Consider the following 26,646-nt stretch of genomic DNA (forward strand, 5'->3'; position numbering starts at 1 on the left):
CAAATAATTTTTTTTAACTAAATTACCTATATAACAGTGAAGATATACATACATCTTCATATGTATTAATGTGTGAGGATGTATAAGGATAATTTGATCCAAAAAGATTTATTTAACCTGCAATAAATCAGTAATAAGTAAATTTGGGGATAAATATGAATTTTTATAAAAAAATTTATTAATATCAGCAAATTTTGTGAATTTGACTAATGAAGGAATTTATTTATTAGACTAAAGTAAATTTTAAGAGTAATAAATGTAATTTTTCAAAATATAAAGAATTTATATGTAATTATACAAAATTTTAGGAGATGGAAGTGTAATTATTTCTGAGAACTAAATAATTATCAGTGGACGGAGTCAAAAGGGCTGGACCAACAACCTTAAATGAGTATACATTCTTAAATTCATAGAATGAAATATTTATTAATTATGTTACTTGCAATTAGTGATGAGTAAGATATTTTTTTATCAGTTAGTAATATTCCTTATTAACATTAATAACTATTTGAGCATAGTCGCATTAATCTATCAAGATTAGGTAATAGAATCTCATTTTTTTTCTATTTTTGTCCTTTTTCCGACGTTATTGGACTGTTGTTTAATTTGATATGGATTAATATTATTTTGGGGGACAATTCTTTGTTGTATTGAAATGGGGTGGGGCCCTGGAAGATTTTCTTAATCAAGAAAAGGACAAAGTGGTTGTGTAATAAGGAGATGCTTTGCTTAGTCAAAACTGCGGGCTATTGATTGATGATTTCTGTGCCGAAAACTCCGATGCTAATTTCAAAGATGTTTGGGAGATAGTAAACGTGGAAGTATAACAATTTAACCAACTAGAAAATCGGTTCTCTGTGGTCGTTTTTCTTCATGGCGATTAATCAGTTTCCTCGTAAGTGCAAATTCGGACATCAGATGGCCCATTCAGTGGGCTATGAAACCATACTGAGTTTTCATATGATATTGATAGAACCATTGTTCAAACATTAGCTATTGAGACAGATATTATATAAACCTCGTATTAGTATTTGATGGGGGTCAATATAATTCCTTTATGGATCTTTAGATCCTCGTGGTACGAAGATAAACCTGAAAGGCGGTTCGAGAGTGTTGGGATGGTTCCCAGCGAAAACTCGACTAAGTTGTAAATTATTTTAGCGAATAGCTGAAGCTTAATATAAATATCTAATGTAAAAGATCTATTCTAATTCAACCCTTCCTAGGTATTTGACTTGAGATTATTTATAAATATTGCTCATTTGTACAGTCATAATTTTGAAATTCTCTAAGGAAACCATGTGTCATTTGATCAAAACCCCAAATTACGGGATAAAATGGATTCGACCCTATGAAAATCGTGATTCTTTGGACCCTTGTCGATATTTTAATTATACTGAGGGGCAAATATGGTTTTTTTTGCTCATTTTTACCCACATCAGTACCTTATAATACCAATATGAAATCTAAATATTATATTTTGCAAAGAATATCATAACAATTTCGCCCTAATCCACAATCATATATATGGAAAAAGGTGGGCCAATTAAGTGTACATAGACCCACTGACCTTTTCTAAAAGGTATATGAAACCATTCAAATGCCATTTTCTCCTTTTAAAAATAGTAACTGTATCGCACAAGGGTTTCTGCACTTAAAAGGCTAGACCTGTTAACAAAAGTAATCTCAACCCAAGAATTTCACTTTTGCTAGGCTCACATCATCTCTTTACCAACTGGTTCACAGCAAAAGCAATGTAAAAATGGGAAAATTAAGTGGAGTGACCTTAACCGTCATGTTAAAATCTTGATAAGTGAAAATCCGATTACAGTAAAATTCCTTCATGTATAAGCTGAAAACGGTCTAATAGTTACAAGAACAACAATGCTCATATGTTTAAGGTCAGTATGCCTCAGCCCTTTGAGGTTAATTCTTAGTTTCTGATACCTCTACACCTTTGAAATTCAAATATCGAACTGCAGTCAATATACCTCGCCTTCTTCTGACTTGTTTGCTTGCCTCTACTACGAAGAAACGCCTGGTGATGACTTATTCCCGGAGAAACTTATATCTAACTGCAACCGTGAAAGTGTATCGTCCGGACAAAAATCCTGGGAGTGAATGCAGAAAGGGCGTCAATTGATAGAGATACGATAGCGTGATGTGAACCTGAAACAATATTATTACCTTTGAGGAGGCCAAATCATTAAGCTGTCCGTAATGATGTTGCATTGATGGGACAACACTAGGTAGAATTCCTGGATTAGTACTGTTCGCCATAGGGCTTACGAGCATCGGCTGGCTTGAAGAACTGTGGTTGATATTCTCCATTGAAGTTTGCATAAACACATTTTCGTCCCTAGTGAGTGTATCTGTTCCTCTATTTGCGTTTGGAAACACTATCCCCTCATCTAACTCCAGTCCGGCTGGGGGAACTAACACTGACGGCAATGATCCCAGCGTGTAGCCTGGATGTAAACTTAATCCATTTCTCATTGTAAGCATCTGCAAAATTTATCATACGAGTTTCATTGGCGCTTCATAGTAAGGTAAAGCATTTGCCAGTCAGCTTTCTAGTCAAGTATCAAACTTGTACTTGTTGAAAAAACATAAAACTAGAGCCCCACGGTGGGTTTTAAGTGAAAGAGCTTGTTACACAGTTCACATGAGACGATAGTAAGAGAACGATTTCCCTCTGTATTTAAAAAACAAAATACAGTGACAATAGCAGATATTGGGGAGAATAGCTGCAAACATCATAACCAATTCTAGCAACATGTGAGTTTGTAGGGGATACTTCCACAAAAAGTTCTGTCGACATATAGTAAAGCTGTTTTATGTAGCACAGGTGTCGACATAATAGACCTGTCTTGGTGTAGCAAAGTCATCTACACCTCGCACCATTTTCTTCATTCCTGCTCAGGTTTTTAAGTGCTTCAAAACCTATTAAACATAAACTCAGAGAAACGCACAGCAAAATAGTCAATGGTCTAAAGTAGATTCCAACGTATAGTTGCTAACATGAAACCATGAGACATATACTAGTATTAGATAAGATTGATGAAGTGTTTGCACGTTAACATACAGCTTAACCGACAGCAGAGGTGGATAGCATCACGAGTCTCCATCCAAGAAATTGAAACATCACAATAACTAAATTAACCGTATGTAAAAAAATGAAATGACATGAACATGTATCCGCACATAGTAATCCTACAACCAAATACTACGGATAGAATTGGAAACCTGAACTTGCAGCTGAAGCTGTTTCAGATATTCAATGGCCTCATCCAGCATTGATGCCTTGTCCGTCTAGCATTAGAAAGACCAAGAAAAATTTAATCATAGATCAACACAATGCAGATTACTTGAAAGATGAACAGAAAAACGATACCATAATGTTCAAAGGGTGTGTCAAGAAACATACTTTGTTAGAATTTGGAATCAAACTCTGAAGTGCTTTCAGTTTCTCATTGATCCTACTTCTCCTCCTCTGTCCACAAAAACAATAAATCAGATAAACCTAACGTTCAAAATCTTCCAAAATCAGAATCTAACTCATATCAAACTAGACCTTTTCTGATAAATTATGAACTTCTGCTGCTCTAGTTCGCTTTGAAGAACGTGGTGGAGCCAGATTAGCTGGATTCTCCGAAGCTTCTTCCTTCATTTCCAGTGATTTCAAACCAAACATCAAATTCAAACTCAAATTGAGATCATTGATCAAGCAAGATCCAAAGCATCCTAGTCTAAGCCACCACGCGCAAATTGTGAATAACATCAAAGATCCTAAGGGTTGAAAGTTTCCGTTACATATTAGATTTACAGATTAACAGCGTCTTGCAACAAATCTCGTAGAACTCTCAAAACGCAAGGAACATACAACAAATAGATGTATAACTAGTAAACATATAAACAGAGAAACAAGGAAAGAATAACTCAGTATTCTACTAATGAGGCAAAATAAATCTCCACGACAATAGCAGAAAGCAAAATCAGAAACCTGAAACATGAATAGACCGAGTAACATCACTCTCCCAACTCACAAAGAAAAAGAAAAAGAAAAACCAAACTGTGCCCATTAAGCTTCCAAAATTCTGCAACTGAATTTCATTTACCTCACAGCTGGAAACCAAGTTTCTGACTCTGGTAGAGGGGTTGATTCTATCATTCTCTTTGGCGAAGAAGCTTCTTGGATCAGAAAAATTGACGCTAGAGGAACATTCCGCCATCGAGGCCGGCGGCCCACCGCCGCAAAACAAGCCGCTGGCGGCCGCAGAAGCGGCACTATCAGTAGTGGTAGCTGACGATGACGAGTTGTGGAGAAGAACTTGAAGAAACGAAGACATGTCTTCAGATTCACTGCTTCCATAAGGATCCGCCATTTCAGTAGTGCGATAAGATCACTCAGAGCTCATCAACAAAAAATACACAAGATTTAAACTTTATTAGGGATTTTTCTTTCTCTTGGATATAACCTCAAAAACCCATCTCCGATACGCACAAATATGAAAGAAAATTTCTTCTACAGTCGACAGAAACACGAAATTGAGGAAATAAATTTTCAAACTTTAGTGGGTAGTTTTTGTCTCTGCGTTTAAATGGAAAACAACAGACTGTGTCGCCGAGAATATTCAGAACTTTGTATCGGTATCGTTTGCTTCTGCTGCTAAGTTAGAGAAAAACCCATTTCAAGATTTCTGCTTTTCAGTTCCATCCTCAATTTGTAAAAGTTGCAATGTAGATCTCTTGAATGTTGAGAGAGGAGTACGTTTTCTCTCTCTTTCCTGTTATGGAAAGTGGATAATGAGCGTAGAGTTTATTTATAGAGCACATTTAATCTCTGATTATCCCGCCTTAATTGTGCTAATTTTTTCTCTATTTACAAATTGGTGCCTGAACCTTTTGCAAATTTCTCAAGGACCCTTCACTTTCCATCTAATTGTAATAGCACCTACAGCTATATGAGGTTTGAATAAGGTTTAAAATTTTATTTCAACCATATAAAAGAATCATCATGTATCAATGTTAATCAATTTGTCAATCATCTCAAATCCAATATTTTAGAGCAATAAAATCTTTCATAATTACACAAAATTTTATAATATCGATTATTTCTCCGGAGCCTTATATTGATTAAGAAATTATCAATTTCTTGACTATGTAGTCTATATGTATGTATATATAAATATGGAATTATAGATATAGATACATACACATACCTATACGTATATGCCTATGTATATACATTAATAAAATCTTAATTCAGCGGCTAAAATTGAAATTCTATTAACAAACACGATATCATGCGTTCGGATCTTACTTTTATGCATGCAAATTTGTAGTTTATTATGACATTATTATTTGTCATATTGAGATTTTTATCCTACTAAAATATCCCGTACCTTCCTTTAAGAACAAAACGACTATAATTGCTAGAATATAAATGTGAACTATAAGTTACGATTTTCACCCCAACCGGGTTAATTTAGCTCCTAGCTTCTACGCAGCAACCTCACGCTAATCGAGAAAACAATGGTTCCATATCGAATAAGTGAAATATTAATGTAATTATATAACTAGTACTATTATAATATATGTATGTCAGATATCATAATTACAAAAATAAATAATATCTAATTTTCAACTATATATTAAAAAAAAAAAAAAGTGAAGGGAGAAATTGAAATCTTATTATCTTGTTTGATTGGAGTTGGTGAATAAAACAAAGGAGAGCAGGAGCATCCTCCACTCTTCCTCATTCAAAATTGTCTGTTTTCACACAAGAAAATTAAAATCCTTTTTGTTTCTTTATGAACATAAATAATACTATCTCCTTAATATGTTGACCACATCCTTCCTACCAAAATTATTATTATTTTATATTTTCACGAATATTTGTTTTTCATTAATTCTGAGTATTTATTGGATTGGGATTGGATTGTCTTATCCAACTGGATTCCTCTTTACCCTAAAACAGATTACACTCTTTCAAGAGCGCTATTCCCTAGGTATTCTCTTTTCCAACTTGCCTCTTACAAGTTGATAGCCTCACCCAAACAAATATAATAACCAATTATCATAATTAAATATAAAGTAAATTGTAATTATTATTTGATAATTTGGCATAATTATATTTACTTTTATGTTGTTTGAGAAATTATAAATATTACCTCAATTTTAATATTTGTCATTAGTTTTAACAAAAAAAATCAACAGTGATAAAATAGTAATGTTCGCTTCATTGTTTAGAAGTTATATAATTATTTTCCATTTGAGGGGGATGTTTATAATTTTTCAAATAACAAGGGAGTATTCATAATTATGTCAAACCTATGAGGAGGTAATAGTAATTTTCTCTTAAAAATAAATAATTTTAGTAAATAGTTATTGATCACAATTATGCAATAATAATTGATCATGATTTTTACGAGTGTGGCTAAAATATTTATAATGGCTACGAGCTATCTATGATTAGAAAAATATTTTATATGGTGGATACACTAAATTTTTGCATTGATTTTTTCTAATCATAGTTATTAACAGTTGTTTTCCATAGCTTTTAGTCCATAACAATTACAAATGTCGGTTATAGTAGTTTTTTTTTTTATTTGTAGTGTCTCCATATAAATAAATTTTCAAGAAATATATATGGAACTAAATAAATATAGGAAAATTTTTATTTTGATTAAAGAATTTGCTCCTATTAAATTAATTAATTATAATTTTATTTTTAAATAATTATAAATTGTAATATATATATATATATATATATATATATAATGTGCTCATTCATGTATAAGTTATTGTATGAGTTAGTGCAAATGGAAGAAAATATTGCACAAATGTATGAGGAAGGAAACAAGAAGAATGAAGTAAAAGACAAAGTAAGTTGCAAGAGGGCAACGTATATGTATTGATTATTAATTGAACCAAAACCACATTCAAAGAAGACGACACCAATATTATTCCTAGTTGAAAATTAAAGCATTTCTGTTGATGATAACGCATGCACTCGTCTTTTAAAATTTTTTACTCGAATCAGGTTTGATTGAATTAAATTAATTATAAAATAAGTATATTATACTTGTTATATGATTGATTATTTTTTCTAAATTGTATACCAATTACACGAAAAGTATATTATACTTGCTCTATCATTGATTCAGATTCGATCAAGTAGGGTGCGAGCTAGAAATTCCCCTCATGTTTTTACACTCCATAAAACTACTAAGATACTCAATTACAATTTGGGATAATTGCATCTACGCCTTCTCACACATGGTCTACTTATATAAATCATTTATATATACACTCACCAGAAATATTAATATCATTTTCACAAATCGGCCCTCCAAAAAATAAGGTTAAACTATGTGAAATCAGCACACAAATTAAGATATATATTAGCTTTATGAAACGTTTTGGCAAGAATTCAAATTCATATTGAGAATGTGGAAAGGTGGTGGGATTGTTGAGATACATGCAACAAGAAAACAATTTGTCAGGTCTTATCTTTGTTAGCATTTGACATGCACAATAATTGAAGTGGTGGTAAGGGATATACAGCTTAATAATTCGGAGTCTTAAATGTATATATTAAAGAAGTAGTTGGAGATTATGCATGTTGCAATTATGAGTTCATCTCGAAATTTTCAAATACTACTTTATTACATATTTACTCACATATGAATATATATATATATATATATATATATATTATCTTTTGAAAATCCAGCCCTACACATTCAAATATATGTTACGAGTGTCACTCACAATTACTTTGGAAGTTATGATATCTTAACCAAGTTCACAAATGAATAAAATTAGTATTTAAATTTAATTTGTTATACTTTATGAATCACCTAAAATGAACTCCTAATAGCTGATTCTTTTAACTCAACTATTAAATAATTTTAAAATAAATTATAGTGGACTCATTTGCAATTTATCTTAATTACAAATACCGCTTATAGTTTGAAAATTTTAAATACTTTCTTAAAATCAACAAACGTCTAAAATAACCTCCTTAGACGATCATTAATTTCAAGAGGATATTTTTAATTTATCAAACTATTGTAATTATGACAAACTTCTATGCAGAGAAGCCTGTTGTAATTTAACCATAATTTTATTCATAATTTCAACCCATATAAATCAAGTTCATCACGGCAGAAAACCAAAAAGTTATAAACAAACAAATAAATAAAAGACCTACACATAAAGACCAAATGTTAAAAGCGCGAGGATAATCAAATAAAAATAGTTAAATTTCCATTATCTAATGCGATTTTCGCCATAGTATTTTTACCTGAAAGCAAATAAATTTATCCTCCACACAACGAGAGCATAATATGTATATATATTTAGATATTTATCGAGTCTGTGGAGATAAAAAAGAGAACAACGAAACCACTAAGTGCCCCTGAGCCTGTAAGCAGTTGTGCCTTCAGTGATTCAAGACGGCAAAACCTGTTTCCAACGGCGGAAGGCCGAACTTGCTGGCCAGCCTCCGGTTCATGTAGTAAGTCCTGTCGTTTTACAAATGGGGCATAGATTTTTGTGCATGAGCCATTGTTTAATGCAGTCCCTGTGGAAATCATGTCCGCATTCCAGCGTTCCAATATCTTCTCCCTCGTTATATTCCTCCTGCAAATCAGATAATACACCCGTTGAACAGAATGAGACAAAAATGGAGTTTAAAAACTCTCAACTTTTGCAGTCTTGTGACATTTCGAGAGGGAGAAAAGGTTTGTACCCGGCATATACTGCAAGGCTCTGTCTCGGACTGGCCATCTGCCTTTTTGCCGACAAATTTCTGTTGCTTCAAACGACTCATTATGGTTTCTTCCTTCAGTCCAGTGCATACATTTCCAATGCGCTCCTCCAAGGCCAGTAACTCCTGGAAGAAGTTGAAACAGAACCACAAGGTGTAAAGATAAAAGATGGAACAAAGAATATAAGTTGGGGTGCAGCAGCACTCTTACCTCATAAGACATGTTATCTACATCCATTCGCATGTCCCGATGTCGATCGTGTATATCAGCCATCCCGAAAAAGATTGAGTGATCAAGGATCATCACATCCTAGCGCACAAGCATAACAATGTTGTTGAGTTTGGAAATAGAGCATGCGAGAAATGCAGAAATGGAAATCAACTGCAAGGGAAAAGGGAAAGAGGGTCGAGTTTAAAAGCCAGCTTTCACATGTTTTGGTAAAAATATGGTTCCTGTGAAAGATAACTCAGAGTCCTGGTTTGTTCTACTTTGCGATCAGTTAGACAACCAAACAAGGCAATTGCATCAGCTAACATGCAAAACAAGTCGCATTATGCTTAAATGAGTCAAAAACATAGAAAACCAGACACCACTTTCTCATATATCAGCATTGCCATGGGATCATTACCATGCGCACAAGCTCACATATGCCGATGGTTGAAAATTTAGGACTCTTTTAGAATTTATGTACAACAATGAGTAGTGAAAGAGAAAAGAAACATAGAAAAAGAAGGGGATGAGACAAACCTCAAATCTCAAGCCCTCTCCCCTTCTCATGAGATCCAAGACATGGCGAATCTGCTAAAAAACAAAACATAAGTTAACAGCTGTTTTTTATAATGATTTCTCAAAATTAAGGAAATAAAGTTCTTGAAATCTTAGATCCTTGAGATGCAAAAAGTAGCATAAACCAAAAGAGATGTGTGAATAAGTTGTAGAGAGAGAGAAAGAGATCAAAAGCATCATGCACATCAAGATAAGCATCGTTCAAGACAGTAATACACAAGACACATTTACCATCAACGAGCATAGTCCAGCATGTTCTTCCACATAATAGGGGTTATCATGAAGCAAAAACACACCATTCAATCTTCGTAATTCACATAAAAAGCATTGGCAACAAGGAGTAACTGAAGACAATCTTAAAGATATCATTGATTTCAAAACAATCTAAGTGCATTATACAAACTGAATTATTACTTCTTAACCTATGTGGAAAGTTCTACCTATACAGAAATATAAACTTATAACGAAAAATGAGACGCAGCTTGAATTCATTACCGGAGGGTTTTCCGACCTACTAACTTGACGAAATGTGCAGTCAGTATAAAAAGAGAGAAAGCAGGGTAAGGAAAACCAGAATTCAGAAGGAAAAAAGAAACGGATGTTCTGCATCTCAGATGCTTCTTATAAGTAGTTCAGTTCAACTTGGCCTCTGGATGTTAGGTGAATTACGTCTAGCGGCATTCAGTGACCATAAATATGCTGGCAACATTAATTTCCTTTCTTGTTGTTTTCTTCCTAGCAGGTGTGCAAGGGAATGCAGTTGAGGATAAATTATATTGATTTGAGGTGTATGACATACATACAAATTTTAGGCATCATTAATGTTTTATGTAATGATAGTGAAATATTAAATTAAAATATAGTTGCACAATATATGTTCATTTAATAAAGACCATTTTCTGCGAGTTACTAGCAGGGTAAGCAAACCAGGAAACCACATATACAGAAATCACTAGGAAAATTTTTTGACGCAATTAAGGAAAAACCCAAATTTTGGAGATAGAATGTACATCAAGAAAATATCATGTTAGCTTATGCAGAGGTGGACTTCCCAAAGATCATCCATATAATGAACCGATGATTTCATACTAAAAAAGTAACATGAAATTCTCGAATCCAAGTTACAAGCAATCAAGTGAAAATCACAACTACGTGCAACTAGAGTAAAAGGAAAAGTTTATATGTGAATTTCATAAGGTGGAATATGAACCATGATACTATTTCACAAATGCAAAATGCAAAGTACAAGATATAGATATACCTCAGACATTATACTGCTTCTTCCTTCACTAGCAGCAGCCAAGCTTCGCAGTGAATAAGGTATTCCCAAAGCACCATCCAGGTGTCTCTCCAACAATGCTGACCTTGAGTTCGATGCATGGTGACCTTGACTACCAGATCCAGATGGAAGGGGCATCTCCTGTGAGGCAGCAGAAGGACTCGACCTTATGGCATGACCACTACTTTGACCTCCATACTCAGTACCTGCCGAGGATAACAGAGATCTCCGAACAATTTCTGACAGTCTCCGAGGATACTGTGGACAACCCCGATGAGACCAAGTAGGTGCAGATGAATTAACCCCTGAACTAGAGCCCTGCCGAGAAGTAGAAGCGACGTTTCCAGGAATACTGTTACTTCCACCAGTCAAGTTCCAATTTCTAGTTTGTTGGGATGAACTTCCCATCTCACCAGCAGGAACAAATACAGGATTTTCCGAAATGCTTCTGGGAATATTTCGTGATGTATAATCTTCATAAAGCATAGGATCCCTCTCTCCAGAAATAGCGGAAGCAGATGAAATATTAGTTCTTGAGCTAGATGCTCCACTCCATCGAGATTGAGGATTTCGACGAACAGAAGGAACATGCGAAAGAAATGACTGAGCCCGAAGGCTTCCATTTTCCACAACAGGAGCTGAATGCAAGTCAAACAGGCGATTGCGAAGCACTACTCTTGATGAATGCCGAGAAGATGAAGCATCTGCATTCCCAGCATCAGCCTCCATTGGATATGGATTGCTAGACATTTGATCTTGCTGGTGCAATCCATTGATGCGCAAACGGAAGTTTGTGCGTGAACTTTCAGGCATTGTGGCAGTCAAAGAGAAAGGATCTGCAGAAACAGCTCCTCCAACACCAAGCCTAAGCCTTGGATTATTCTGCTCCAACCCATTGTTAATGACCAGTTCACCTTCTGTTTGGGTTGTAGTACTGATATTGCTGGCTGCAATCTGAGCAGGCGGTACAGCATGCCATTGACTTCTTTCAGAATGCGGAAAACAATTTGAACTTCCTGCACCAGACGACTGTCCAACATGTACTTCAAGTGCTTTTCTCTTGCATGATATGCGCCTACCATCCAAAGAACAACCTGGCCTGTCTTCACTCTCCTCCATGACATATCCATCACATCCAGAATGCACCCCGAAAGAATCAGACGAACCACCAGAAGATGGCATCAGCCTGCTTGATGATCCAATAGATATGTATGTATTTGGACGCTCTACATGATATTCATCTTCCTCACGGTCTCCTGACTCTGAACGCATGTTAAGATCTTGCGGAAGGACGTCATGGCCAGAAATTTGCAGAAGAGATGACCTATCTGCTGTCTGGTCGCCATTTGCATTTACATCAACATTTTCCAATGAAAGAATATTGGATGATTCATACTGACGCTCGTCCACTGCACGAGCAGCTCCAGATTGAAGGCCCCATGCATGTTCTCTTTTTCTTTCATTAGGATCACCTTGACTTTGTGCAGCACTGGAACTACTTTCACCCAAACTCCACTCCCCATTTAACCCCTCATGCTCAACATGATGCAGATATTGAATATTGGTCTCACTAGATGATATTCTATATTCTGGTAGCCGATTTTGAGCAGAAGTCTGCATGTTATTCCAGGGCATTTGGGGATCTATGCCAGCATCACTTGACGTAGAGCCATGATCGAAACTCAGATTTTCAGGCAAGGCACTAACAGAACTCCTGTGCCCTTGCATTAGGGCCAAAGTTGAATTTATTTAAATACTCACCAGCAGTTACAATGTACAGGAGACAGAATATCAAAAACTCTTCTTCTTCAGCAAATCTGTAAACAATAACCCTCAAAGGTGAATGTAGTGTCTTAGATACTTGAGAAGATTACACAAAATGTATCAACTCTTGTAACGGCCATAGCATCAAAATCTAAACAAAGACAATAAGAAAATGGTATGTACCCCGGTAAACAATGGGTTCAAGTTAATTTGTGCAAAGAAAAACTTTGTACGGAAAAGCATCACTACGGTCAATTTGGGACCCCCAAGACACTTAGGTTTTCAAATGAGCTTCTTTTGTCAACTGGATGGATGCTTCCAACCATGTTTGTTTGATAATTGAAACTTAACTGTTAATCCATACAGATAAGTATGAATTTTCACCATCTCAACATTTCTGCAGATTTATTAATTCTGTCATTATATGCTTATTTTAGTTTCGCTCTTACTTATGCCAATATCTCAAAAGCCTCGTTCATCACATCTTTCTCAGGCATTTTAAACCAGAAACTTTATCTATAAACCAATGCAACTGAAACTGACCATTAAACATCATAGGCATTGGAATAAAAGAGCATTACTCGCTGAATTAGAATATCTCCATTGCACCATGCTGAACAAAATTCATATTTCCAACTTAAGTTAAAGAAATGAATGCCAAAAGCTTAAGCCCAACAAGAATTAGAAGATACTTCATTATCCCAATATCTTAAAGCACCAAAACGACAATCCAAAGCCTTAAAAACTTTAACATTAATTGTACACCAGAGAAACCTGAGCTTGGAGCATCACCTCCAAACAACAACATTGTACCGTAAATTAGTAAAAAGCAAAGAAGAAAGAAGAACTGGCAGACCCACACAAAAATAAATAAATAAATACTAAGTCTTGACTATATTTACTCATTCATCTCCAATTTAACATTTACATGTAGATAGACAGCAATCTTGCAAATAGATTGACCCAAAATTTTAGCTAATGCTAATTCTTTATAGTGTGAGAATAAGAGAGTATAAGAAACACGATTAATGGCAAAGAGAAACTCTACTGCATAAGATTGAAAACTGTTGAGACTAGAGAAATTCTTAACAAATTCAATGATGAATCAACCACATATGAGTCAAACCTATCTTTTGAGGCAAAATATCAGAGAAAAGAAACAGGTTTCCACTAAGAACTTAGATTTTTTCTTTCCGTGGAATTGTGGAAAAAAAAAACAGAGAAAAGATGCTAAACCCACCCCAAAAATTAGAAGAACAAAACCAAAAAAAGCAAAAGAAAATGCTCAAAGGCAAGGTAACAGATGAATCCCATAAACCAAGATGAGAAAAGAAGACCGAAAACATCAAATTTCGGACCCAATAACAGAACGAAAACCAAAAAAAAAAGAGCTAATAGAGTATCATCAAAGATCAATACAAATATAAAAGAATCTGACTATTCTTACCAGCCAAAGAGCAACAGATAGAGCGGTAGATCTAAGTCAAGACCTGAAAACAGCAAGAACAACCGTTTAAAACAATGTTCTTCTTGCAAGGAAACAAACTGCAAACTCTGAAAGATGATCAAAACCTCCCCCACCCCACCTCTCTTTCTCTCTTAAGTAAAAATGGAAAAAAGAAAAAAACACCAGAAACCGAGATATGAACACAACCTCAAAGCTTAGACAGGGTCAGGAAGAGAGAGAGAGAGAGAGAGAGAGAGAGAGAGAGAGAGAAGAGAGTTCTCAAATGGGATGAGAGAGATGAGATGGGAAATGAAAACTGGTGGGTGGTGTGGTGTGAAAATTGAGAGATGGGTGGAAGGATTAATGAGGACAGTAATCTTTAATTTACTCAAAACACCCCACCAATAAAGCCCACAGGGCCACATTTTACACACACACACACAGACAAGAAAACTTTGAACAAAATAATAAAAGTAGAAACTTTTTTTCCCAATTCTCAATTAATGCATAAAAATGAAAAAGTCAATCAATGAGCTGATTCCTCCCAGCATTTCACTGATGGGATGCAAATGTAAAAACCAAAAAGAAAGTAAAAAAAAAAGGAAAGATTTCAAGATTGTGTTAATTATCATGGGGTCATGTGTTCCTGTAATCCTGCTACCAAATGTCCCCTTTTACCTGTCAGATGTGCCTGTTCTCAACTCTTACTCCAAGAACGCGCCGAATGGAGGAAATGAAAACGAAAATGAAAATGTAAAATGAATTGATCTCCTTTTCCTCCCTTCTTCTTTCCCTTTTCCTTTATCTTGTTGGTTTTCCCGTCTGTCTCTGGTTTCCAAAATCCTCACGCCAAGAACCTTCGCATCACATTCACATGGATGTTTTTGCACTCTCTTTTGAGTTTTAACGTCTACAGATTTTCTGTGCGTGTTTCGGGCAATATTTTAGCTTCTCTCTTCATCATGGGAGGGTTTGTTATTTTTAGCTTGGGAAGAGTGTGTTGCAACAGGTGGAATTTTCATCTTATTCTTTGCCTCAACTGGATTATTTCTGTTTACGGGGTATACAGCTAACACCCCCCCCCCCCCCAATTCTGTAATCTGACAAATCTTAGCATAAAACTAAATGTTGTGCTTTTTTAGAAAAAAATAAAAACCAAAAAAAAATCTTGAAAGTTATAGCCTTCTTACTATATGTCATATGACTGATAGTATTTCAAAATTTCATGTATTCTAGCAACATTATTCGGAATTAACAGTTAATGTTTATAAAAAGATAACAATTGGCATAAATGTCTTGTTTCAATATCTTATGTTTGAGCGTGCGTATATATAAACAGTTCAACTGGTACAATTATTTTATATAATAAGATATGTTTGTGCATGCATATATATAAACAATTCAATTAGCATAAATTTAAATTTTTCCATAATATCTTATGTTTGTGTGTGTATATATACAAACAGTTGAACATTTATTAGATCTTGCGACAATGTAATATATCTTCGTTCATGATGTATTTCAGCATTTAGTTAGAATATGTAGCCAAAATTTGAAGTATTTTAGACATTGTTGTGGTAATTAGAAAAATTCCCCCATAGATATTAATTTGTATAAAATTCATAAATCTTTGATCGAGATACTTTCCATTTTCAGAAGCACGTTTTTCTTTCTAAAATTGGATGGGTATTCGAGTTTAGTTTCATTTAAAAAATACATTTTTCTTTATGCATAAAAATTGTATATAAATTTCTAACTATATATTATGATAAATTATTGAAAAAAAAGAAGAATGAAATGTATGTCAGCAGTAGTGAACAACAATATTTAGCTAAATATAAACAAACTTCTATTTTACGAAAACAATAGTTATACAATTCTATTAAAATATGGATATAAATATTACTTCATTTCTTCTTTTGTTTCGTTACCTTGTTTTATATATGTAAGTAGGAAGATGTCAATATCTTGTCTTAGCAAAAGTTGTAAGGTTTATGTGCTAATCATACTTGGTTTGCGAAAAATGCACAAATTTAAGTCAAGCAACATCGGAAACTCCGTTAAAATATACAATGTGCAATATAAGTTAATATGTGCACTTTTTTGCTTGCTTTTACTTTATAATTCATGATAATTATTTGCTTACTTCATTTTTATGTTCGTTAGTGATTAATCCAAGTTTCTATTATATTCATTTATTTATTGTTTATGAAATTTTTGCAAGATATGGATAGCACTTTGCGAATTATAATATTATTAAAGTTATTTATTCTCTTTTCAGAGTGATCAGAGAATCATGATTGAATTTTGATAATAGTAAATAGATTACGTACACTACCCTCTAATTTGAACTATATACATATCCATGGATGGACAGACGATTTTGTGCTTGAACCATGTGCATATTGTGTGCAAATTGAACTGAATTTCAAGGCGTTGGATGATTGTGGTTTATTTCTTACACCTTTTTACGATTTTTTTTGTCTTTGTTATTTTCTTTTTATTTATTTATTTAGTATTATTTGTAAGTAATATATTGTCATGCCTCTGGAGGTATACATTATATTCTAGGGTATGATAGTAATTAGAAATGAAACCATCTAACTTTTTGTATTAAAATAACGGTGAATTATAACTACTTCCCAATGGGATTTGACATAATTACGAATACCTCTTGTTATTTAAAAAATTATAAATACCCCTTTTAATTAGAATATAATTATATATATAGCTTCAGATGGTGAGGTGGACATTACTATTTTCCTCTTACTGCAATTTTTTAAAAAATAAAAAAAATGGTTGAAAAAGTATAAAAAAAAAGTTTGCGGGTGCGTAAAATAAATAACCCTTTAAGGAATATTAGTCCATAAAAATATTTTAAAATATATACAATTATAATTTATAATCTAAAATGGCATTCTGATCAGTTTACCACAAAAATTGGATAAAAATTTAACAAAGGTTAACGAAATGAGCTCATTATTAGACGAACATTAAAATCAGGAAGGTTTTTGTAATTTTTTAAATAACGAAAATGTGTTTATAATTATATCAAATATTAAGAAAAGTGCTGTAATTTACCTAAAATATATATGTGACATAATTTATTCCATTATAGATGATATATAAGTAATTACAAGCACAAGTAACATCAAAGAATAGATTAGATGAGAAGATAGGAAATTAGAATAAACGTGCATGGTCAACAATTAGGAATTGAAGAAATGCTCTTTATGCTAAGGAGAAATTTCACAAACAAGGGAATTGGTAAGTGATAATTACCCAGGCAAATCAACAGTAAAATATTAATTTTTACCGCCAGGAATCGAAGCATGTGAGCAAACTATTCCAAGATCCAAAATTAAATGCACGTCTTAGATTTGTTTTACATAAATATCTCTTTGTTTGTACAATTCTGAGCATCTATTTATTGATTCAATGCCCATACACCAGTTGGCGTTGGCGGAAAAAATAATTACTCCATGTAACTTCACCTTATCATCTTTCTACCAATTACATTAGATATTTCTAGCTATACTCATGTTGTAAGAATGAATGAGTATTATTACTTGTGTGAAGAAAGGCATGCATCCATAAATTTTAAGGATAATTATATATATACTTTCTAATCGATGATTCATTACCATCGTCGTTGTCTTGAGCGTGATTATGAATACCACCTCTTGTAAGTTAAAAAGTAGTGGTACGTAGTTTGTATGTGATGTTGATATTTTTAGAGGTCTATATATAATTTTTTTAAAAAGTAGGGATGGTTTGTGCAAATTATATTAACGTTTCTGGCGAGTGTACGTGTAATTTTTTAAAAAATAGTGATGATTGGTGTAAATAGACCATAAATAAAGAGATATTGATGTATAATACCTAAATTTTAGCTTGTCTTTGAGTATAATTATAAATATATTATTTGAAAATGTATTTAGATAATTAGAACTCAATAAATATCATGACTCGAAAATTTCCTTAAGAAATTGTTTGACGAACTCAGGAAATGCTCTTACACGCATTTGCCTCAAAACGCCTTTTTTAATTAGAGATATGTTTAAGTGAACGATAATTAAAAGCTACTTTTATACAAGGGTGTTTATAGAATAGGGTCAATTATTTTGCTATCCTTTAAAATTAGATCCAAATACACAAATACTGCATGAATTGCAAGTACACCTCCTGAAAGAGTGTACTTGTAATTGTACAACATTAAAGGTGGACTTATAAATTTTCAAAGGGAAGGAAATACTTGTACATTTTGACCAATTTTAGATGATTTTAATACAATTTATCTTATAAAATATTGTAAATTATAAATTTATTCTCGAATTCTTGATCGATGTGCTTAAGTGCAATGTATGTCAGACTTCACACTCCAACAATTTTATGTAATTAAAATTACTGAATTCATAATGTAATAAATTAATCAAACATGAAATAGTCTGATTTCTTCTCCAGCAAAAGAAGCATCATTATAATAATTAAATCATATTTGCATCTTTCGCATTTTACTCAGGATAATAAGTAAACTATATCCTTCATAAACACAATTTCCAACCAAAAAAAAAAAAAAAAAAACGGAAAGGAGTTTGAAACTTGTAGAGAATAACTTCTTTAAATTTATTTTATTACTTATACATATGAGATACCATAAGTGACAGATAATTACTCAATTAATGATAGTGATTAGGGTTAAGACCGAAGTCATATAAACAAGTTTAAAGTCATATGTTTGAGTTTTACTGGACCTGATGCTAAGATTGAGGTTCCATAACATGAGTTATGATAATTTAATTACAGTTATATTAATATATTGATTGAATCGAGGGTTATTATAATTTATTATTTATTATTTTTAATATATTGATATATTGCTCGAATCAATGTAATACTAAAAATAATAATACTAATAATAAAAGTGCCGGATAACTCAAAACAAGCTTTAGCCAAAGTGGTGTGAACAAAATGAGAAGTGGCCCAAACGTTCCCTTCACCAGGAGCATCTGAATCTCCCCACAATTTGTCTCTACTCCATTCACACACACACACACACGCGTGTCCGTGTGTGTGCAAGCAGCGCACATATGCGTTGTTTGTGTGTCTGCTTTCGGAGGTGGAGTGGAATTGCTTTGCTTTAGTTCTCATTGCGTAGGGGTTCAGGTCACGAGAAAACAAAACCCTTTCCGCCGATTCTTTCCCCCTACTCACTCTCAAACAAAAACCCAACCTTGCTTAAACTAATGCCTGCTTTTCTCGATTCAATTAAAAACTAGAGAGAGAGAGAGAGAGAGAGAGTGGCTGATTCCCAAATCCCTGCATATATCCAACTATTGGTATATATTGCCAGTTATTGGGAATTCCAATGCGTGTGCAGTCAGAATTGGCTGCCTAATTGGGTGCGAAAGCATTTTCGTTCAAGCTGATTTTATTAAACGATTATGTCATCTACACATAGATTTTAGGTTTGCTCTAAACTGGTTGATTCGACAATTCAACTGAAAACTGATCATGTATTTGAGCCGATTATTATGGTTAAAATCGATTAAGTTAAAATAGGTGGGGATCGATCAAAACAAGTCCGTCCGGTAACAATTCAAATTGATTTGTCGAAATATAGAGGCAACTGTTTGAATCGTTATCGGACGGTAATCCATATATGTGGATGTGGAAATTAAACAATTGAGCTCAACCATATTCGGATCATCAAAAGCATCTATCGGAGCAAGAACAACAAATTTTTATCACAAGCCCAAGGGCATCTATCAAGCACCCTATCCCTGTCCACAATATGAAAGAATTTAAGTAGAAATCGGCCCCCTTCAATCAGTTTGAAGTCCATGCCCTTCACTGGGTTGAAAGTCGCTTGTAAAGTAGTATGCAGGACTTCTGAATGGAAAGATTTGGAAGATAGCATGCGCACCAATATAAAGAAACCATGTGAGAGAGGTTCAACATGCCACAATCTTGTTGGGCAAACCAAACCCGGTTCTTCCTCCTCAGTAAGAGACAGAGCTGATCACCACCTGCCCAGTTCAGACTCCATAGCCAAATAAACAGATTCCTCGCAGCTAAGGAGCGCCTCTATGATGGAGATCCACCAGCGACCCTACAGCAAACAAAGAGAAAAAAATAAAATGAAGAAAGTTTTATTCACAAAAAATAAAAAATACTGTACCGAACAACACATATTTTCTATTATAAAAAATAATTTTATATCTTGTATTTTATTTAATAAGTACTTGACGTGTGTATACAAATTAAAATATCGTAACAGAAAATCCGAATTGAGCATAAATGGGACAAAACAACGAAAGCAGCCATAGGTTCAAAGAATGGTATGCATTTGTTTTTTTGTTTATGAAGTTATGATATTCATTTCGTATTTTTTATCATTTCACTTAAAATGTTGGAAAAACAACTAAAAGCTGATTGGGACAAATTGGTAAATAATCAAAATTAAACTAAATAATTTAGCGGAACAGAGGACGACCACATTTCAGTTGAAACAATAATTTAATTTGATTTTATCAAACTTGAAACATGTTCTAACTTTGAGTCAACTATCTGCTTAGGATAAATGAATAGAATTAACTATAATATTTTGTAATTTACTCAGATCTGGAGAAAAATTAAATAAAATCTCTTTCATGAGGGGATATTAGTTTATTTAAATATTTTATATAGTATTGTTAGGTTAGCTAGCATTTTCACCATTTTGATGCTTGTGGCCGGCAGGACCTCTAGCCTCTATTAATGTCGGGCATGGAGAAAACGTTGCAACATTAATTTTGTACTCGTTCACAGCTTCATGTCTCAGTAGTTAGAAAATCTTTTATTGCAACTCTAAATTTTAACTTCCTCCTCCTCTAGGTAATAATATCGATGTGACGCATGTTTTTTTCTTTTTACTTAGCATTTTACTCAATAAATTTCAATTTCCAATATGAAGAAATTACTTTAAATTTTGTTTGTATGTATTGTTGCTTTGTATACCAAGACAACATATATAGAGACAAAATAAAAATGTAAAATCGCAATTTAAAATTTTAGAAACATGCTGCCTCCACCTCCAACAAAAGTGAAATTGTAAAGGTTGGAAGGTCATCTGGGAGGAAATTTTCTGTATTTTCTATCAACTTGTCGTCTCAATCGTCTTCTAAAATATTAACGGGAAAGTTATGAAAAATCCCTGCATTACCTATCTTCAATTTAAAAACTTTTAGCCTGTTTGGAAATAAATAAGAAAAAATTATGAATATTATTTAGTAGTAATTTTAGTTGAATTAAAATCAATTGGATAATTCTAGTCTCCTTAACAAACAATCTACACATATTCTTTTTTTTTTTAAACACATTTTTGAACAACCGTTAATACTACATTTGACATGTATAATAACTTTTGTCTCCTTCAAAAAAGAAAAAGAAATACTTAACATGCTCTCATTCATTTTTAATATTTCTCAATCATATCTAGGATTTATATATATATATATATACATACTTTTCAAGTCTTCTAAAACTAAAAGCATTGTTCTCAACCCTTTTGAAGTGTGAGTCACCTCAAAATCTTAAAAATTTACATAATCATCCCTAATTCTTATATTAATCTCACAGGCCAAGATGCGTGTATTTTATATACGGGTCATATGGCCCTGGCCAGACAAACTTATTACGGACTCACAATGACTGTTATATCATTTTTGAATTAATGGTTCATATGAAATTGTACAACTCAATATATCTATGGAACTATCCCTCCATTCCCAAGTTCAACATCTTTTGACACTTGCTATATGTTCTTACGACATAATTAAGCTCTTTTCTTCTATGATTTTGTTGATTTTAGCATTTAAAAATTATAATCAAGATTTTTTTGATATTGTTGTTACTTACCATTTCTTTCCATACAAAATCGCCGGCTCAATTAAAAATTATTTGTACCTTTCCATATTAAAATCAAATTATAAGCAAACCTTCTCAATTTGAACACACATAACATTCAAAATCAACCTAAAAACAAGTGTAGACACTCCTAATTTGAGCCCAACCACATCCAACAGAGCTAACACCCCCCACCCCCAGGCCCCAAAAGGGAGAAAAGAAACTGAAAAGCTATGGTTTGTCAATCAAATTGTTCACTTGGTTGCCCAACCCATTGGACCCCATCTTTACAAACTTTTTTCCTCCTTAAAGGAATTTTGTCCATGTCTATTGTGCCGACTCACCAACACCTGGAGTGGCAAGAAATAATCATAGCCCTTTATTTTGTGGGTTGAATGTAACTACCCTTCCTACCAAAATTTTAATGATAAAAAACTCCTACGAATTTAAGAAAAAGGTAACATGCCTCTCCCTGAAATTTAAAAGCAACAGACGGTCTGTTTCCTATGCGCCCACTCGCTCAAAATGCCACTGATATTTGATTTTTGGCATGCGTAGATATATTTTGCCCGCACTTATTAATATAAAAGCGAAACTACTAAATTTGAAAATTAAATGGGTAAAATATGATTTTGCTGTGTTGTCGAAATTATAATTACACTTAAAAAAATAAAATCAAATTTAATTAGATTGAGGCATGAATATCTTGCTCTCTTTAAGGAGATTCAAACTCACTGCAACAAAATATTCTTACTGGTCCAACAGTATCACTCTTGACTTGTCCCTTCCAGGATACAACAGTCTACAACATCGTCTGACTCTCTAACTCTGGATATGTAGTAGAGTCCAACACTCCACCAAAAAGAACACCTTCCTATTTCGAGTATAACTCTTTTGTAGAATAATTATTGTATGTAGTATATGTATATATGTGTGAATTAACAGATGTAGAATGACACCCCCTTTTATAGGCGTAGAAATTATCCATTATTTTAATGTGAATTAGTGGATAATTATATGATGAGTCACAAGAAATAGTAGGGATAAGTGGCTAGCAAATGAGTATAATACTGTGCATGAATATGTTGTGGTGGAAAATGAAATTGAAGAAGAAATGTTACAAATATTATGGCCATAAACATCCACGACCACCACTAACCTCAACATCATTAGATGGAATATAAAGAGACATATGTTATAATTTAAATACTAAAATACAATCTATACCAACATGTTGTTGTAAAATAGTGAAACAGTCGATATATATAAACACACACAAGAGCAATGTTCTCATCATAAAAATATAACAGATTTATACTCAAGATGGAGATAGTGAGCATCTCTTATAAAAGCTCGGGCGCAAATTATCCTTTTTTCAGCTTAGCAAATTTTTTTGCCTAATAAAATTTTCGCATTCGGTAAAATACTACTAGTCCTGTATTTTGGTTCGGCAAAACACTAAAAATAAGGATAAATGATATTGACATTTCATGAGGTTAGGTCAAAATATACAAACACTTCTTTTTTTTGTAAATTATAAATACACAGGTTATAATTGTAATTACAACTACACCGTCTCTTTAGAGGCGAAGCTTACACAAATATTTTCTAAAAAATATTACACTAACACCCTACATGTAATAGAGGTATACTTTTACAAAAAATTAAAAATATTTATATTTTTTAACCTAATATCAGAAAGAGAATGTTAACGTAGTTTAGCCTCAAACTAATATGGAGGTGTTAAAAGAGGAAAGGGATATGGGCATTCCAAATTCCCATTAGAGCCCAAATATTACTTGCAATTATGACGGAAAATACACGTGAAAAATGGGTTGTTTCTTTTAAGCTTAAATGAGTTTGAAGAGCCCAAATATTACTTCTATTGTATGATTAGAGAAACTTTTCTCACTTTTCCGGCAAGCATGAAAACAATATACTTCTCTACCAAATCAATAGCTTAAAGTACTCATCTCTGATGCAGCACCGTCGAATGGTAATTATTAATTATCCATAACCACGACCATTTCATGCTGCTTAATTAATTTTCAAACTAAACAATAAATAAATAAAAGAAGCAGACAAAAACGGCTCGAGTCTTTATTTATATATATTTGATAGTATGATGTCAAAATTAGTGGTGTCATATATTATTTTTTAATTAAATTAAGTATATATAGATTTTGAGAAAAAAATATTTTGACAAACAGGTTGTTGGAAAATTGGCGCAAGATCAAATTCGGTAAGCATAAGTCCACAATCCCAACCCACCACTTGGAAGGCCTGACCCGATCCACCGTCTCAACCCACCCATTACTCCACTCGGTTCTCATTTTAAGTTGGCTAAAACCCTTCTCCTTATCCTTTTTTCTTGATTGAATTTATTCACCTCCTCGTCTTCTCCCCACTTTCTCAGTTTTTTGTGCTCATCAATGGCTTCTCTCTATTTATTCACTACCTTCGGGAAGAAAAAGATGTGAGAAAACAAGTGAAACATATATAAATATATATATATATATATAAAGATAGCTGAACCTGAGTGGTTCGATAGTGCCTTGATGGTCCCGTGTGTGAATTGGTGGCGTGGGTTAGTCTTGGTGGCTGTCGTCCCTTAGTGAGTTTGAACAATCAGTAGTTGGATTGTTGGCCTTTGTGATTGTGGGTTTCCCAATCGGATCCGGCTCCCTGAACAGAATTTATTTATTGTTACTATTTTTTCTCATTGTTCCTATTAATCTTAATCGTTGTTATATTGATTTGTATTTCACTGTAATAATATATTTTTTTGTGGGCTCACTACAAAAATAAATTCCCAACACAAGTCATCTATCAACTTTGTCTTTTTTTTTTTATATAATAATCTTGATACAGCTAAACAACATTTTAAACAGGTCAGAGTGTCGGGTTTATGACATCGATATTTTAGGGTTAGGCCTAATTGAAACTGTGATCAAATTTGTGTTCTAATTTCTAAACCACCAATTCCGATATGTGGTCTGAATTCTTTCCCCTCAATTGAACACCTGCCTTTAGCATTTTTACGTTGTGTGAATGGGTTAATTTAGGTAAGTTTTTTATTCAATAAATATTTATAGTTTTTAAAAAATTTAGTCGAGTTTAATTCGATAATTATTAAAATGCACTTTGCTATCTAATTAGGTTGGGACAGTTTTTGTAGTTTTTAATATAAAATTATAATTATATTAGAATTTTGTGACAATTTATAATTTAGCGATATTAAGCATAAATATAAAAATATGATATATCAATTACAATGTGTAAAAAATAAGTATTTATACATGGTTATATATTATTCTAGATGAATACAAATAAATATAGAAAAAACTTACCAACTTTTTATGAACAAGATTGTGAAAAAAAAATTATTTCGAATTGAATTATATAAGAACTAATCCTAATAATATATAAATATTTAAACAAATATGATTTGAAATAAAATAAGATGACTATGAAAACATATTGTAACAAAATAATAATATCATCTATTTCAAGTTCTTACATTAATCTACAACATAAAAAATATTGAATATTACTAATAATAAAAAATTAATTAACTAATTTATAGCATTTACATATTTATACATATATATTGTACAATATATAATTGTTATTATTGTCTGGAATATTAATTTATGTATCATCAAAATTTTTATATAATTAAGCATATGAAAATTCTAGTATATTAATGTTGTTCATTTTATTATTATTGTCATATGAAGTACCATACGGTTTTACTGATGGGTCTGATACTTGGATATAATCTCAAAGCCCATTCTAAATCCATCCTGGTCCGAGAGATAAAAACTCCAACCCTGTCGGCCTATCCCATTATTAGGAGTGTATGACAAACTCCCGTGATTGTCCTAATCCAAACTACAAATGACACTTTAATTATTAGAAAGAAAAATCTGAGTCTCGAGTCGTGGACAACGTCCACCAATTAAAAAATATTATTTTTATAATTTTTTAATAATAAATAAAAAAATTGAGCCCGTCTTCTTTCTAGGGAATTTATACATATATAAAATAAAAGTATTTTTTTGATGTCTCACTTAATTTTGGTATGTCAATTTTTTATTTTAAATATGTAATTATTTTTTCTTTTTTCTTTTCTCTCTCTCTTAACTTTTCATTTTCTCTTTTGTCAACTTCTACGTTTTTTATTATTTTCTCAATTTTAAATATTTTATTAATCTTAATTAATATATTTTAAAAATAATAATATACTTTTTTTTAAAATTTTAAATTAATTATGCACAAACATGTGAGTGTGTCACATATACTCGTATATAAAATACAGAAATAAGAGGAAAGGTCCTCGGATGGTTAGCGTTATTCTTTAAATAATAGTTACAATCCTAATTGAATGGTAATAGTGTAATTACCCGACTCTTTAAATAATTTATTCCGCTCAATATACACACATTATATAAATATATAAATAATATTATGTATTTTATTTAGAAAAAAAAATATGTGCAAGACACGTATGTTAAATATATAAATAAAAGTAGAATAAAATATCCCATCCGCCCTAGCTAGTAATTCTAGCACATGGTCATATCCTGACTCTTTTGAATCTTAACAATTTCTAGATAGGATTTTGAGGTCATCCCATTTGGTTGAGTTTGTCCAGGAGTGGCGTTGGGGTTGTGCACGTTATGGTCCCTACCCTAATTCACAAC

The 26,646-nt window shown here is 32.7% G+C and overlaps 2 protein-coding genes across 4 annotated transcripts; both read right to left on the bottom strand.

Annotated features, from left to right (window-relative positions):
- Positions 1-1,763: 1,763 nt before the first annotated feature.
- Positions 1,764-4,807, bottom strand: LOC105159133 (transcription factor SPATULA). Its single transcript, XM_011076089.3, has 6 exons — positions 4,119-4,807; positions 3,575-3,664; positions 3,428-3,493; positions 3,247-3,312; positions 2,188-2,505; positions 1,764-2,111 (listed from the first exon to the last, which is right to left on the bottom strand). The coding sequence occupies exons 1-6, from the start codon at positions 4,383-4,385 to the stop codon at positions 2,025-2,027; spliced, it is 894 nt and encodes a 297-aa protein (XP_011074391.3). The 5' UTR covers positions 4,386-4,807; the 3' UTR covers positions 1,764-2,024.
- A 3,442-nt stretch (positions 4,808-8,249) lies between these two features.
- LOC105159134 (putative E3 ubiquitin-protein ligase RHG1A) lies at positions 8,250-14,400 on the bottom strand. 3 transcript variants are annotated; one of them, XM_088878827.1, is made up of 7 exons: positions 14,261-14,398; positions 14,054-14,096; positions 10,825-12,659; positions 9,525-9,578; positions 8,988-9,086; positions 8,759-8,902; positions 8,250-8,649 (listed from the first exon to the last, which is right to left on the bottom strand). In XM_088878827.1, the coding sequence occupies exons 3-7, from the start codon at positions 12,568-12,570 to the stop codon at positions 8,518-8,520; spliced, it is 2,175 nt and encodes a 724-aa protein (XP_088734953.1). In that variant the 5' UTR covers positions 12,571-12,659; positions 14,054-14,096; positions 14,261-14,398; the 3' UTR covers positions 8,250-8,517. The 3 variants fall into 3 exon arrangements, with proteins under 3 accessions (XP_088734953.1, XP_088734954.1, XP_088734952.1); XM_088878828.1 differs by having other exon boundaries at positions 9,525-9,575; positions 14,054-14,400; XM_088878826.1 differs by having other exon boundaries at positions 14,054-14,400.
- Positions 14,401-26,646: the final 12,246 nt, after the last annotated feature.

This window comes from Sesamum indicum, linkage group LG3 (genome assembly GCF_026168435.1).
Source record: "Sesamum indicum cultivar Baizhima isolate 11 linkage group LG3, ASM2616843v1, whole genome shotgun sequence".
NCBI classification, from domain to species: Eukaryota; Viridiplantae; Streptophyta; class Magnoliopsida; order Lamiales; family Pedaliaceae; genus Sesamum; species Sesamum indicum.